Here is a 15,865-nt window from a genome sequence, read left to right as displayed (position 1 = left end):
AATCTGTGCCTCGTGCTGGTGTTACGGAGCACAGAGTTACTGGCATTGTCATGAGCTGTAAATCACCGGGTCTATGCTTTGGAGCCATTGACTGCCTCTTAGCACTTTGCCAGGTCCTAGCCAGAGATGAAAATTCCTAACTATTTTCTTCTTATCTGAGCTTCTCTATGGCTTAAGAAACTGGGTCTTCTTTGAAACAAGCTGCGACTTACTCATGCGTTGCTTCTTCACCAAGGGCTGGAGTCAAAGGATTTAAAATCTATTGCAATCCCTGTGCTAGGAGCTTCCTGCTGGCCAAGGATCCTGGCATGCCTGAAGTCAGAGGAGATGTTAGGCAGAGCAGCGTCTTGAGACATATGCCAAGGAATTGATTTCACTTCTCTCAGACCTATCTTCATTTTCTTTGAGTCAGGAAGTAGGAAGAGAGCACAGCAATAGAGAATGTTTTCACTCAGAACATCCCTCCGTGCTTTGTAGCTGGTTATAGTTGATAAATGATAGCAACCCATACGCTACGTGATAAATGCCTGTCAGATATTCAGGTTAAAAGGGTGCATTTGCTGCAAAACATACTTTGCCATTTGGAGACTGAAGTGTAATCTGTTTTCCTCCTCCTCTTTCCAAGTTGTCCTTCATAGGATTGCAGACTCTGTTTCAAAACTGTGAATTTTAGGAAGTGCAGCGCTGTCTCAGATGTGCTCATTTCAATGAAGTGCCATGTATACCCATCCCACTAGAAAGAAACAGAAATTACCAAGTACATTTACATATCTGGATTTTAGTAAAAGCTGTCTGTGTAAATAAACTTTTTTTAAATTAATTGAGATTTTGATTCGTTTCTGGAACATGTTAAAAAACTTTTGACTATGAATTTCATTCCCTTTCCTCTGGCTAGAATTCTACATTTTCTCTAATATTTTGTTCAGACTGATCTGGCTGCATAATTTTAGATCAAAATGGAAACATTTTCAGACAAAAAACCTACAAAACCAAAGTTAAGATTTGTGGCTAAGCCTAGTCAACATACATCTAACTTTAAACGTATGTTATTCCCAATGTCTTCAATCTTGAATCTGGGATGAAGTGAGCAGATCTGTCTTGTGTTACTTTAGGAAGTGAACAATTTTAAAGAAATTCTTAACTGCTGTTCATTGTTCAGTTAAATGTAAAACTGGGTGGATATGTGCATACAACTGTAGGCTGTTCAGAAGGTCATCCTGCCGGAGACAGTAGAGTGAACACTTATCTGTTAACAATAATGAAGGAAATAAAGGGATACATGGATTTGTTTTTTTATACACTTTCAAGAAAACTCAGTGTTGGTTGTAGGGCTGTGGCACTAAAAATTTACAAGAAACTGAAGGAACATTGATGCTTTATTAGCTTGAAATTACCTATGATCTTATAAAATTTAATTAAATAATACCATTGCCTATTCTTTAGGCCACAAATTCGGTTACTTTGGAGGGCTGGAGAAATTAGGTTCTCATAAGGATTTCAACAGTGTTCAATGTCAGAAGAACGATGCTTTTCTTATGAGTTTATAAACATGAAAGATGAAGATTAACTGTAACTGGGGACATGAAGGGCTTGTGTAATTTTATTTTCTATATTACATTTTATTCTTTATTTCCACTGAATTTGCCTCAGAATGATCACTTTTTTTGTGAAAAATAAAAAATTCAGCTTTGTTGTGCCATATCGTATGTTTCTATGTTGATATCCTTCACTATAGCAGGAAGAACAGAGAGGCACTGGCAAGGTGTTTTCACCTAAAGGTTGAATCTTTTCCCTCACATTCAATGGAAAAGCAAAAGTAGATTTAACGAAAGGCCACTCTCCTTTTGTCCCACTTTCAGGTATATTGAATCTGGATGAATGGCTATTCCTGCACTTTCAAATTCTTGGATGCTCATCCTCATTTATCAATATCTACTCAGCCCAGCGGTAAAAAAGGCAGTAGCCTAAAACCCCAGCAGTAGCAAAGGTTCCTACACAGCAAGTGTTTGTATGTGCGTATGGATCGAAGGTGCCAGGAATTCATATTGAGAGCTGATCCATTGAGGGAGGAGTCTCATTGGCACGTAGCTAATTTTCTGAGTGTGTGTGCACTTAATAATATCCAAAGGTGAAGTTAAACTGCTGCTTTAAATGAACCACAATTGTAAGTTGCAGAAGTTTTTTGTGTGGTTATTTTTTTTTTCCCAATAGTTGCTCACTTCCTTATATCAATTTTTTTTTTCTTTTTCTTGCAGGATTAACAAACGTTAAAAGTACTCTGAGAACACATTCGTCATTTTGCCAGATTTAATTTTGTAAAAAAACAAGGATATTTTAAAAGGCCAATGTCCAAATTTCAGTCAAGGGGTGCATCTTAATAGAAAACATGTGGTACCTTTTTACCTGCGATTAATATTTTGGTCCTTCATTATATGGTGAAAATCTGCTGGTGGAGAAAGAGAAGACTTCTCATGTTAAGAACAACTTCACTGGTGGAAAAGAGCTGGCATCCTCTCATAATATGAAGCCCTTTGAGAAAAGCTGGTTGTTTCTACTGCTGCCTGTTGTACTAAGAGTTGTCTGCTCCTCCTTTATTAGTGTCAACCTTGGGGTGAAAGTGATGAAGGGACAGTCTGTCTTCCTGTCAGAAGATGACCTCAAGTTTTCCGTCCCCAGAGAGAAGGATGTCTGCAAAGTTGAAGTTGTGATTAATGAGCCAATAACACAGAGGGTTGGGAAACTAACTCCACAGGTATTCGGGCTCTGTTGTGCTGCTCTGAGTGTCCACGTGTGTGCAGGTGTGGGAGAACCTAGGAAGAGCTGATTTATTGAATTTTTTTGGGGGGTAGTGACTAAAAGGCATGAAACTGGATGGCCTGTGAGATTCACCTATTTGCTAAAAAGTAGCCAGCTCTACAGAGAATTGCACCCCTGAAATGCAAAAACTGAGCTCAGTAACACAAGTGCATCAAAGGGGGTTTGGTCAGAGTCACCTTTCACAAGCAGAGAATGGATATTTCAAAACTTTCAGTTAGGAAATATCCTCCTGCCTCTCAGCTGCTTGTTTTTCTACCACGAGGGTAACCAGTGCCCCTCGGGTAATGCAAAGCCCGCTAGAGCATTTTGCATTTTAGTCACGCAGCCACTACTTAGGGAGCAATTAAGGAAAAAAAACATCACATACAATAAGCACATTGTGTACACCGTTGTTTGCTCTGCAACAGCTAAATTGCTAGCAGATGGCAAATACATTAAAAAAAAAAGTTTTCTGTTAAAATTTCAAGCTTGTAGGAATAATGAAATATATTTCACATATCACTGTTCTGCTACTCATTTGCCTCACGAATCTCCCCACTTGAGTCATAGAAGGAAGGAATTGGAAGTAATTGACATGAAGATGTAATGGTAGAGGTAGAAGATTAATGGTTTTAAAATGAACCATAACCAAACAGGTTTTGTTTATTTTCACAAAGTTTTCTTAATTGTACCATGCAGCACCCACTTCTATATGTTTGCGTACGTATATTGTTTTAAACATCCTCTCTCAGGTTTCTGGTGGTCTCTGTGAAGGAGCACCAGCCTCAGGAGATTTTTCAAAGCATCTGGCTTGGTCTTCATCATTATTTTTGCAGACCACTGACGAGTGCTTCAGCTTTACCGGCGCCTGGAAGGAGCAGAGGCACGCCTGGGAAAAGAGGAGGCGATGAGCCGGACAGTGCGCAATCTTCTCTAGAGACTGGCCCCAAGACGTGCGGTGCCTCTGCTGAGACTTCCCCAGGGCTTGTCCTCTGTCAGCGCCAGGGCTCTGACCGCAGTCCCCACCCCTCCACCTCCCCAGTCTAGTTTGGCCCACGAGGAGAAAAAGAGAGACTTAGGTATCTCGTTACTGGGAAACCTCTCCTGTAGGCAAGCTGGCTGGCCGGCTGGGTGACTTTGCTCTCGGTTTCTGCCCCAGGCTCTACGTGCAATAGGAGCCAGGTGCTTTGGAAAAGCCACTGTGTCCTTCAAAGCCTGACGTGCTTCAGGCAGAGGGTCAGAGGCAGTTTTCCAAAGACCCCAGGAGATGTGTGTTCGCCATACCTTATTTTCCAGAATACCTAGGGTCCTTGGCTCTCCCCACTCCCAACCTCATTATGCGCCCATCCTTTCATGGCCCCAGTGTGAGCCCGGGCAGCTAATGTGGCTCCTGGAGGCTGCAGGCACACCTCCTCCGGAGGGCTGAGCTCTGCCGGGCAGGTGGCCCTGTGGTACCAGGCTGGAGAGGGGCTGTGGCTCCTGGTGGTGTCCCCGATACCCCCCTGGACGGCTCCTGACCTGCGTGCCATTCTGTTAGGAAAGGTGCCTCCTCCTCCTCTCCACAGCCATGGGGAGGCCAGAGAGATAAGCAGATATCTCAAGTCATATTTCCTTGCTGGGAAAGAACAAGGTGGCATTTCTAAGTCGCAGGTTTCTGTTTTAAATGACAAAATCCTGAGCCAGACACTGAAGAGCGCTGCCTGAGCTGTCACCATTCCTAAAAAAGGTGCCAGAGTTTGGCCTTCCTGGTGCTACTCGTGCTCTTCCCACCAGGAAATTCTGCAGCCAGAAAATGTCTCTGGTCTGATTTGTTTTACTGCCATTGAAGTGAGTAATGTCCCAGGAATGTATGTCAATTTAATTACATTGTAATTGAAAAGCAGTTGAAGTAGAAAAAAAAACACTTGACAGTAATTAGGAAAAGGTTTAGATCTCCTTTGTCTTACCCAGTGAATTTATAGGCAATTAGAGTTGCCTGTTCATATAAAAGGAAAACATATTAGGAAACATAAAACAGAGACTTCTTTTTGCAAAGCAGATTGTGTCTTATACATATATAAAATGACTGTCAGTCTGTGGTAACAGACTTTTGTGGAAAGGCCCTTCATTTTCCATCCCCTTGTTATCAATTATGAGATGGAACTAATGATGCCTTAGAAAGAAAGGAATTAATTGTTCGATATGACAAACCATCTCCTCTGCTGTAGGCAGTCCCCTCTGATATGAACAGGGAAGCATCATCTGAGCAGTATCTCATTGTCAGGTGCACAACAGACCTACATGTCACCAAAAACCCTACTGACTTTGGGGACTCTACACTGATTTACATCAGTGAAGAATCTCATCTTCAGTGTACAACATTAAACTACTAAAAGCTGTAATATGAGTGGCTTTTGTATATAATGTACCTTTTTTTTCTTCAACGTAACACAGCACCTATTACTTTTTTTTTTCCTTTTTTTGTATGATATCACTTAGGACTATCTAATCCATTAAGCACCTTCCTTTACGTTAGATTGTACTAGGAAAAAAAAGATATTAAGTAAGAAAAAGACATAGTGTTTGTTACATACTGAAAAATAACAAAACGTATTTCTGTGCCATTTGAAAACAATACACAACAGAACAGCCACAACATAGTCAAAACCTTCATCATATGACAGCAATTTTGTTTTTCACAAACTGTTCTTGTCCTTCATTTCTAAGCAGTCCTAACAAATAAAATCAGTCATACTTTCCATAACACCACGTACTATGGTTTATTCCAAGATTATTTTAGAGTGGTAAATCCATGTATATATATCTGATAATCAACTAATTCATTACTTAAAAAAAACCCCTCTATACAATGTGCTTCTTGATGAAAGTTAAAAGCAGTCAATACATTTTAAAATCACTAGGAATATAGAACAACTACCACACAGCTTGATCATCTTAAAATAACTTTGGTGGGAGTGGACACTACCAGTAAAAATGGAAGCTGAAAAACTCTAATTACTTTTCCATTATAGAAAGATGCAAGTTCTAATTCTGTGTAATGGCTAGAAAGAAACAAAGGTCACTAGTTCTTCTATCCTTCAGTGTAAATCCACAAAGTGGTCCTGATGTGCTGTTGTTAACTACGCACTAACTACTTTAGGAATTAAAGTGTTACTTTAATTTATACTGAAAGTCAGAGCATCCAAAGATGTTCTTTATGTGCTGCACTTCCACTCAACATTTCAGAACCTCATTAATAACCCCCTTCCATTTCACCATCCTCCAAAGTGGTTGGGGATATGTAGGTAATTCAGGCCAGCCACTTCATGATTATTCTTGTGTATTTTTAAGAAATGACTGGTGGTAAGAAATTACCTCATCTTTTTGCAAAAAGATGTTGTTTGTCAGCCAGCCGCATATGCATATTAATCCTTATTAGTTAGGACCTCATCAGGTCTGTTAGTGAATGCTGAACAGATTTTACTTTAGTCCATAGAAGAACTAACCATGTGTGAAAACTGCCCATAAAAACTGAATCAAAACCACATTTAGTTTCACAGTGAGACGCTCAGGAAATGCAATGATTAGCTTTTGCCTTCTTGCCGACAAACATATGCCTTGTCTCTCTGTAGATATGAAACGTGAGTATCCTCCGTCTGCACGTGGGCTGCGTCGGGGTACTCTGTTACCACAAGGATAACACAGACGTGGTCTTACCAATGCTAGGAGCTTTCAGCTGTTAAACTCTATAAAGAAATATAGCTACATGGGAATTGTAATTTGCCAGACTTGCAAATTAGCATATGTGAGGACATGAAAATCCTGTGCCCCAGAATACAAACCCTTCCTCCAAAGAATGGGTGTGTCAGAACTCTCCAAAGCAATCTTTTTTGCATCTGGATCAGGCATTTTTCCTCATGGCCTCACTTTTGCAAGTCAACAAACCATTAAATAAAACAATGATCCTGAAACAAACGTCTGTCTTAGATGGCTAAACTGTGGCCAGCCATCTTTGCAAATTTGACCTGTATCAGGTGTGTGATAAGAATTAGTCTCTTTTGAATTAGCTGGCGGACAGAATACAGAAATCCTGTTTGGTTTTATGCTGTGGGCTTACACTGACATGGGGGCTGGGTGTTGGTATGGCACAGAGATGACATCTGGTCTGGTAAAAGGCTATTGGTACGAAGTCAATGTTCCACAAACACATAACAAATCTGAGCTAGCAAAGTTTCCAACAGAGACATGCCACAGGATCATACTTTTGTAGTCAATGGTAGTGACCATAAAGCAATATTTACTGTATACTCAAGCTACCTCCATGAGCAACTTTAAAGGCTAATAAATCTAACATACTGCAGGAACTGCTGGCTTTTCAGATCCACTGCCGTTCTCCCACTGAATACAGCTGCATCCGTAAGCCCACGGGCTGCGGCAGTAGAGAAGTGTGAGATCGAACTATTTGTTGCGCTGGAGGAGGGACTCGGCAGCCTGAAACAACGACATTAGTACGCCTGTTCTCTTGTAGAGTGCCAGCAGCCCCACATTGAAGTGTTTCTCTTGCTCTCAGAGGGAGACTGCAGAATAGGTGAACACCTACTCATGGAAATAAATGACAGAGTAAAAATTCCCTTAGTCTGACGCATTCCTGACAGTCAGAGAGAATCGGAACAGAAGCTGTGACGTTAACATCCTTGACAGTGTTGTACTTGTCTATTCTTTCTCCTCCATAGGTTTTTGACTGCCACTTCCTTCCTAATGAAGTCAAATATACTCACAATGGTTGTCCAATTTTAGATGAAGACACGGTCATGCTTAGGCTGTACAGGTAAGCAGAGGCGAGAGATCACACTTCATTGTTGCCGGAAGAACGGCTGCCCTCAGGAAGAGGAAGCAGTCCATTTTTCATGGTAAAAGCATGTTCTGCTGTATGTATCGTAACTACTTAGGTCCAGTAGCAACATCATTAGCCAACAAGTGACCATCCGTTTACAGAAACTTTTCTCACAGTGTATTTCAGATATCCTCAAATAATGTATTTGTTAGTACTAATAAATATTATGTATTGCTTGATCATTACAGAAAAACCAGTGATTTTTTTTTTGTTATTATTGAAAATGACAGCAGTAGTTTCAGAGCACTGTATGTCCTGTACTGTCCTCTTTATACAGACCCTTGCACATACACGAGTAACCTCTTCCTTCACACAAACACCCTTTTTACAAGTATGAGGAGGTGTGCAGCAGTGTCTGGCACCTCGTGGCCTCTGGCGACCTGGGGTTTGAGGACACATGAGAGACAGGGGTTCAAGTAATTCAATTCAGAAAGTAAGGCCAATGCCAAACTCACAGAGCGACAGAAGATGGGATGAAACATAATTAATTTTCTTCTATTATCTGCAGGTTTACAGAAACTGAAACATTTGTAGAAACATTCACCCTCCATGTGCAGCTACTTGAGCCAGACTGTAATATCATAAAAATGCGCTCCCGTGCCCTGGAGGTCCCTGAGTACCATGGTCTGTCCAGGGTGATTGACAAGAACGTCCTCGCTTTTGACTATGACAGGAAGATAAATCTGGATTGCACCATTTCCATAGCTTCTTTGGAAACCCACCTGCCTGCTCACGGCCAGCTCATCACCGGGAAAGCGCAGCAAGAGCAGCTTCGTGGAGATCAGCCACAGAGCTTCTTCCCTGGCCCTAGTACGATGTGCTTTAGTTGTTTGTATTAGGAGGTTTCAAAGAGACCAGCAGATTAAGTCTGCAGCAGTGGGTTGCTTCAGACGTGCTGGGTAACAGTGGGTCATGTGAAGTTTAATGAACAGCTTGAGCTATCACGGAAACTGAAAGGGACATGAAGTTTGTGTGGAGCACAACGCAGCTCACAGATCTGGGTCAGTAGTCCTCCGACTGGAGTCTGGTCTTGGCTCCTAGACATGTGGATCAATGTGACAGCTTCTACTGTGCCAAGACTCAGTAGAAACGGCACAGGGAGTTGTTGGAGGCAGCACCGACCCAAGAGACCAAGGGAAGTTGGAGTTGGAAGATGTCAGTTGAAAACAAAATCCTGTAGGACAAGTTAAGTCAGGAAAGGAGTCCTAATTCTCGTCACACTGGCTTTTTATCAGGGTTACTTCAGCTATACGGCCAGGCTTGCCATGTCGGTTTCTGCCCCGGTAACTGTTTCACTGTTGCTTCTGTTGGGTTACAGAGCAGAGCCTCGGCCAGCAGTGCAGAAACGGGAGCTGCGTGCTGCGACTGGGAGTCATTCACAACACAAAAACGAGCTGCGAAGAATTTCTGAGGATGGGGATCCGATATCAGCACTTTGACCCTCCCTCGCCTGACACCGATTATATTCCTGTGAGGTTGGACCTCACAGACAGCAGAAGCAAAACTTTGCACAAGGTAGACTTCAAGGCTACTTTACAATGTCTGATTGTCTTCCTGGTTTTTAAAAAATTTAAATTTTTTTCTCCTTTTCACATTTGAAGAGAGAGAGCGATCCTGAAAGTTTTTTCCGTTCTTGTAACATTGCAAGCTGGACAAATGAAATGCATTATATCCGTGCCTCTATGCTTCGACCATTATGGTTACATACGGGTCCTCTCTCTGGTTGTTTACTGGCAGGCATTAGTTTAGCCTGAGAGCAAAATTGATTCTGGCATAATTCTGCCTTTTTTTATAGAGCATGAGCTGCACTGACGTCAACATATATAGTAATTAGTAAGTTCAGAGCTGTGTGAACATATTTGGTTAATAATAATTAATGGCTCGTGCATGTTTCTGTCAGGTAAAATTGTCCATTAAACTCACATCAAATTAAGTGAGTTGTTTCAGCCCGAAATTAGTAACACAAACAAGACTAGTGAACCTGGGAGACCTTTTCATGAGGTCTGAATATTTACTTTAGGCATTTTATCATTCAAATATTTCAATTTTTCTTTTCAAAGTAATTATTGCTTTAACATATACCCCAATTAGCTACGTGAAGGTAATGGAAATTTAATTTATTTTGTTTGCTTCACTTTGTCCTTTCAGTTGTCTCATTTTTTCCTGTTGTAGACTGAGTATGCGTGGCTCCCTGTTCAGATTAAAGGTGCTATTCCAAATGAAATACCCAAAGCTGCCCCGATGGCAAAGTTCATCCTGGAAGTAAACCAATTTATTTTAACCCCCATTACAACCACAACCATCGATGCTGAAGACAACGAAACTCCAAAGTCCTTGCTTGTATTCAACATTACCAAGCCACCTCCACAGGGCTTCATCACTCATCTATCCGACCATACCAAAGCTGTTGGCTCCTTCACAGGGAAAGATCTCAGTGACATGCTCATTGCTTATCAGCCTCCAAATAACAGCCACACAGAGAGGAGGAATTATGAGGTAACAGTGTAATGTATGAGCATTTGTTTTTCATCTCCTTAAGATTCAGCAAGTGCTAAATCAATCCATTCATTTGTAATGGGTATTTTTCAATTAAAAAAAAAAAAGAAAGAGGTTTCTCTAACCTTATGCGGTGCAGGAGCAGGGTAAAATCTTTTATCACTTTCTCCTATGACTCATCAGCTTAACTGTCTAATACAAATCAGGTATTTGTTGCTCACTACTTAAGAATTTCTTTGCACTGAAAGATTTTTCTCCCCTCTTAACTGAAAATATCTAAACAGGATTTTTTTTTTTTTATGGGGGGGAAGGGGGAATAACACTACTTGTAGATCTAATCACGACCCTTTGGAAGGATCAGTGGTGCCTTTTCCACATAGCTGTTATCTCTACGTGACAGTACTGATCCCTGTGACCTGTGGACAGGTGATGTATTTAAACCCTGAAAGATGGACCAGCTAAATGTCAGAACTGCCATTTGATCTTGCACCCTACCCACTGCGGCAATGGTGCTATAGGGGCAACAAAAAGACACTCCCAACAGTTCCTGCTGGGAGGAGTAAAAGCATCTCACTAACATCAAGAACATGATGCAAACGATGAGAGGAGGCTGGTATCTGGCTGGTATCACTGGTACCACAGCGACTGGCAAGCGAGTAACGGTGCCCCTCTAGGAGACCAAGGCTGCAGGAGTACCTTTACATTTCATGGGAATGAACAGACACCACTTCTACCTCTTCCATGCTGGCTGCTAGTGACGCTTCTCCCTTCAGACCTGCCACAGAGTGCTGACAGTGAATGTCTCCTATTTTGGGTGCAGCATTATTTTATTTTTTCAGTAACTGGTACTGCTAGGTATTTTGTGTAATTCAGTAGTGTGACAGCACTCGGAGAATTTTTTTTTTTTTTCATTTTTTCTGTGCAAGTCCATATATTTTCTTTCATAATTTTTTTGGTACTGTTAGAATGTTAAAAGAGTGGGAAATGCCCCTTCCCCATCTTATTATTACTATTAAAAAAGCCCTGTGTTAGTCACTGAGTTAATTGTACCCCAAACAAGAGTGAAAATGCTTATCTTTCCCATTAATTTCCACACATTGCAAACTAACTTTCCCAACATTCACTGTGAAGAGCACAGAAGGCAGATAGATACATAATTTAGTGCAGAACCTCAAAGGCTCTTTTTAGAAGCTAAGTCAAGTTTCATTTGTCAACATACTATCAGAAGACTTTAAGATCTCTCAGGTAAGAACAGTTTGTTTGGAGGTACAGATGGTTTTCAGGCCCTTTTTTTTCAACAAATAGTTCTTCTCTTTTCATAACAGGTGGAGTTTGAGGTCCATGACCTCTACTTTGAAAGGAGTTTACCAATCACTGTGCATCTTTCTATCAGAACAACAGACACAAATGCTCCTCGGGTTTCATGGAATACAGGTGAGATCTCTTTTCCTCATTTTATTTTGCTACAGAATTTATAATACTTTGATGGAGACATTTGACAAAGCTCTAAAATGCAGATTTACACCCAGAGTTTAAGTATCATTAAACTGAGGGAGTGTAAATCCATTTTTTCCCTTTATCGATTTTGGGGGGAACATGTTACAACAACTAGAAAAAATCTTAAGTTTTAACTGGAATGAAAAATAAAGAAAAAAGGAGTTACAGGGAAATCAGGATTTCTGTATATAGTATTTTCTTCAAGAACAAACTGGATATAAAAGCGCATAAATAGTAAAGACAAATACGTGATGGAATAGGAGTAGTAGGGTAGTCTGTGGGGAAGACCAAGGATTATCGGTATTGTTTAAAGTGGAAGTCTGCAAAAACGAACAACTAGAAAAAGAGGGCACGATACACCACCATCCATCTGAAGCCTGGAAACCTTACAGGGTTAAGGCTAATTCAAAGAGATTTATAATGCCTGCACTGGAGAGAGAACAGACTCTCCCACCCAGAGGGAAATGTACCTTGATATTTAATCATAAAAAGTCAAAGGTATAAGATCAAATAAGTCTCGAAGTTAATAGTGGAGAAAGCAGACTCCTCACAGTAGAAAGGGAAGGAGCTGAGGAGAGGCCTCAAGTCTCCCAAAGAAGCCCCACCCAAAATGACTGAGTACGAAGAAGAGACGCTGTCTCCCATCATGAAGATGAATATATATTTTTCAATGCAGACTCGCTAAGGAAACTGAGTGCTCAGTTTCAGACATTGTGAGATTGCAAGTGCGATGCTCAAGTTTGTGCAAATATCCAGAAACATGCCTAGCTAGTCTATCAGATCACTGGGAACCAGAATACATGATTGCACTGAAAAAAATTCCTTGAAGACTGTTGACTAAGAATACATACATATATATCAGCATAAAAGCTGATACAGAGATTTTAAGCTGGCTTTGAAATGTCTGTCACAGATAGGTATGCAGATGGAATTAAATACGCTTTTTTCCTGGCTGCAAAAAACTTTAGACAGGTTTGATGCTGACAACCTTGAATGTTGCAGACGCTTTGGTGGAACAACGCTTTGCTCTTTGCAGGCCTCAACCTCCTGGAAGGGCAATCCCGACCCATCACATGGCAACACTTCCAAATTGTAGACAATGATGACGTCCAAAATGTTCGCTTGGTTGCAGTCGATGGCTTACAGCATGGGCGGCTCACAGTGAGAGGTAAATCATTTCAACTTGAGGGCCTGGAAACATGTTCTCCAGTGACAACTGGCTGCGGTAATGTGACAGTCAGTAAGACGTTGTAGAGACTGTCGTACGTCACTCCCTGCCGAGGCCTGCTGTCACCGAAATCGGGAATAAACCTCGTAACACCAATGTAGAGTTAAAAGGCAGGCATTCTTTATTCACGGCGCCGGGAACACGGGGGATAGCTCCTCCTAAATCGTGTTCACTCGATCAGTTCAAAAATCAAACATTTATAGGCAAGATTAATACATATTCATCAAGTGTCCATACAATGATTGGTTAAGTATTCCTCGCCTACCATGTAAATGGCCACACATGCTCACTATGATTTCTTGGGATTTTACTTCCTTAATCTTTTGAGTTGGAGGGTTTCTTGAGTGGGTGGTCTCTGAGTCGGTGGTCGCGATCTCCCCCTGCCAGAATTACCTTTCCTACAAAGTTCACTTAAACTTGGCAACACTCAATAGGCTTTCACGGGCTGTCGGCCCAATATGCAATCATTCACCCCACAGTCCTTTGTTTTAAGACAGGACTATAGAATGAATAATTTCCTACCCACCGGACCACCGAACTGACCAAGGTGTTCCTTCTTTCTGACTACTTGTTACATAATATCATGATCACAATGTTACACTTAACTCCTTGATAATTAAATCAAGATGGGAAGGGTTAGGTGGGTTCTTGAGCAGCATTGCTGGTGCATAATGTTCTTATAGTTACAACTTGCTACAAATTCACAAACCTATTTTCTAACCCTATTTTATTTTAATTCCCTACCACCTTGGTTACATTTCCCCCCTTTGGAAGTTTTGAAATAATTTCTTTTCAATACTTCCATTACAAATTAATTTTCTTATTAACATTCAATCACTTTATTGTATGATGGTAGGAGCATTATTAGTTAGTCCATTTAAATTTTGGTGTTTTGTAGTCAATGCAAGTGTAATTCTGCTATCAATGGTAGCTCTTTTTGTAAATTCCTTTTTCAAACAATGATAAATGAATAATATTCCCAAAGATATTATTAATAATAATAACACAGTACCAATTAAGGACTTCACCCAAGAACTCAAGTTTCATCCCAATCCACTGAAAATTTTATCAAACCAATTTTCTTGCATGTCTTGTTGCATTTCCTAAGTATCCTTTTCTATTTTTCTCAATAAGTCCAAATCATATTCAACATCCTGGGTAACATTTGGGATGTGTATGCAACAACAATCTATCCTATCCCTCAGGTATCCACAAACTCCATGTTCTTTTAGTAAGAGCATATCTAGAGCCATCCTATTTTGTAGGGTCATCTTCGAAGTGGCTTGTAACTGTAAATTTAGTTGTTTAAATCCTTTCCTTGTTATTTTGGCTACTCTTCCCACTTGACTTGTCAACTTATATAACCAATCCCTATTCTTGTAAGTTGCCAAGGGAGTCAATAAGGATTCTAAGGCTCATCCAAGTTTCACTCCTGTCGAGGGATCATTCCAATCATCATCAATTTGTGATCTTTTTGTCCATATTAACTTTACATTTTCAGAATCTCCCCTAAAGGGAGCTTTCTTTCAGATTGGACATAATGTTGGCATTCCATTTACTTTCCCGTCCATTGGTAAATGGGTGGTCCAAGTTCCATCACTCATTGCCCAAACTAAATGTCCTGGGCTCTGAACTGTAGAACTTCTACAACTAAATATTGATCCCCTTCTAATTTTACATACACTAGTCAAATTTAAATCATTCATTCTTGAGTCCTCTGCACCAACACCCATATTTCAATGCAGCTGCTAAGGGAGGAACTTCTTGGACTGCTCTATCAACTGTACTGCAATTATATATCTTTTTACAATTCCACCAGGGTACTATATCCTCCTTTTCCCTGGATGTGGTTCCCCTGTCATTAACTGATGGGAAAACTGTAAAGACTGTTCCGTCCCAGGCAAAACACCATGAAGTATTAGCCATATATTGAAATTGAGATAAAATAGCCATAGACCACACTGAATCCCATGCAACCTCTGTCTCTCACTTAGTTTGATTTTCACAATTATGGACTACATGTCCAGCTTCCTCGGGATCATGTACAGGGAGGCCTCTACTTATTTCTTTGCATAATTGTTCATCCCTTGTGCTTACTGTGCTCAAATTTGTTGTTAAGATTCCCCATGGAATTGATTCACCTACTGCTCTTGGAATTGGAAGACATGCAGTTATTTGGGTTACATTTTGATAATTTGCAAATTCTTTTATCAATCCTACCATTAAATTTTCTTCTGGAGTTCTCCTTGGAATGTATATTAGCTGCTCTGCTTCACTCTCCCTTCCAATTGATCTATTACCATCCCAAACAATGCTCCCAACATCATCAGTTTCCAAATCAAAACCTATTTTCCCATATTTTCCAATGATAATTCCTTAAACATGTTTTAAAGTCAACTTTACAGTCTCTGAATCCCTATTGATGACCTTCCATGCCAGGGCTTTCTTTGCTCGGGTGTAGTGTATCCCCGGTTCCACTCCTCCAACCTTGATTGCAGTATGAGTTGTTAACAGTACCTAGAATGGTCCCCTCCACTTTTCCTGCAGTGGTTCAGAGTTCCAAGTTTAAAGATCACCTGGCTGATACTGATGTACAGGCGTATCCAAGGCAAGTGACCTAGTCAGCACAATATATCTCCGAAGTGCTCCAAGAACTTTTCCTAAAGAAATTAGATACACTTTCAAATCAGTTTCCCCAGCTACCTTCATATCCCCTGGGATTAAAGGAGTCTGGTACAGTTTACCATACAGGACTTCATATGGACTTATACCGTCTCTTGATCTTGGTTGGATCCTGATTCTCAAGAGAGCTAGTGGTAAAGCCTGTGGCCACTTCAAAGATGTTTCCTGACAAATTTTACTTATTTGTCTTTTCAACATTTGATTCAATCTCTCAATTTTTCCACTCGATTGTGGCCTCCAAGGGGTATATAAGTCCCATTTTATACCCAAAATTTTACTGAACTGTTGAACTA

At 40.6% G+C, this 15,865-nt stretch overlaps 1 protein-coding gene across 1 annotated transcript in view; it reads left to right on the top strand.

Moving 5' to 3' along the window:
• Nucleotides 1–1,872: 1,872 nt before the first annotated feature.
• Nucleotides 1,873–15,865, top strand: part of FREM1 (FRAS1 related extracellular matrix 1) — a gene marked incomplete at its 3' end in the record, with an annotated part of 67,467 nt that continues 53,474 nt past the window's right edge. The window contains exons 1-7 of the mRNA XM_082012885.1: nt 1,873–2,752; nt 7,509–7,603; nt 8,178–8,479; nt 8,988–9,184; nt 9,842–10,165; nt 11,491–11,599; nt 12,699–12,830. Coding sequence (XP_081869011.1) covers nt 2,522–2,752; nt 7,509–7,603; nt 8,178–8,479; nt 8,988–9,184; nt 9,842–10,165; nt 11,491–11,599; nt 12,699–12,830 — 1,390 coding nt within the window. The 5' untranslated portion in view covers nt 1,873–2,521. The remainder of the gene's footprint in view (nt 2,753–7,508; nt 7,604–8,177; nt 8,480–8,987; nt 9,185–9,841; nt 10,166–11,490; nt 11,600–12,698; nt 12,831–15,865) is intronic.

Source organism: Phaethon aethereus (genome assembly GCF_964289735.1).
Source record: "Phaethon aethereus genome assembly, chromosome: Z".
Taxonomy (NCBI): Eukaryota; Metazoa; Chordata; class Aves; order Phaethontiformes; family Phaethontidae; genus Phaethon; species Phaethon aethereus.
This window is presented reverse-complemented; position numbering and strand designations above follow the sequence as displayed.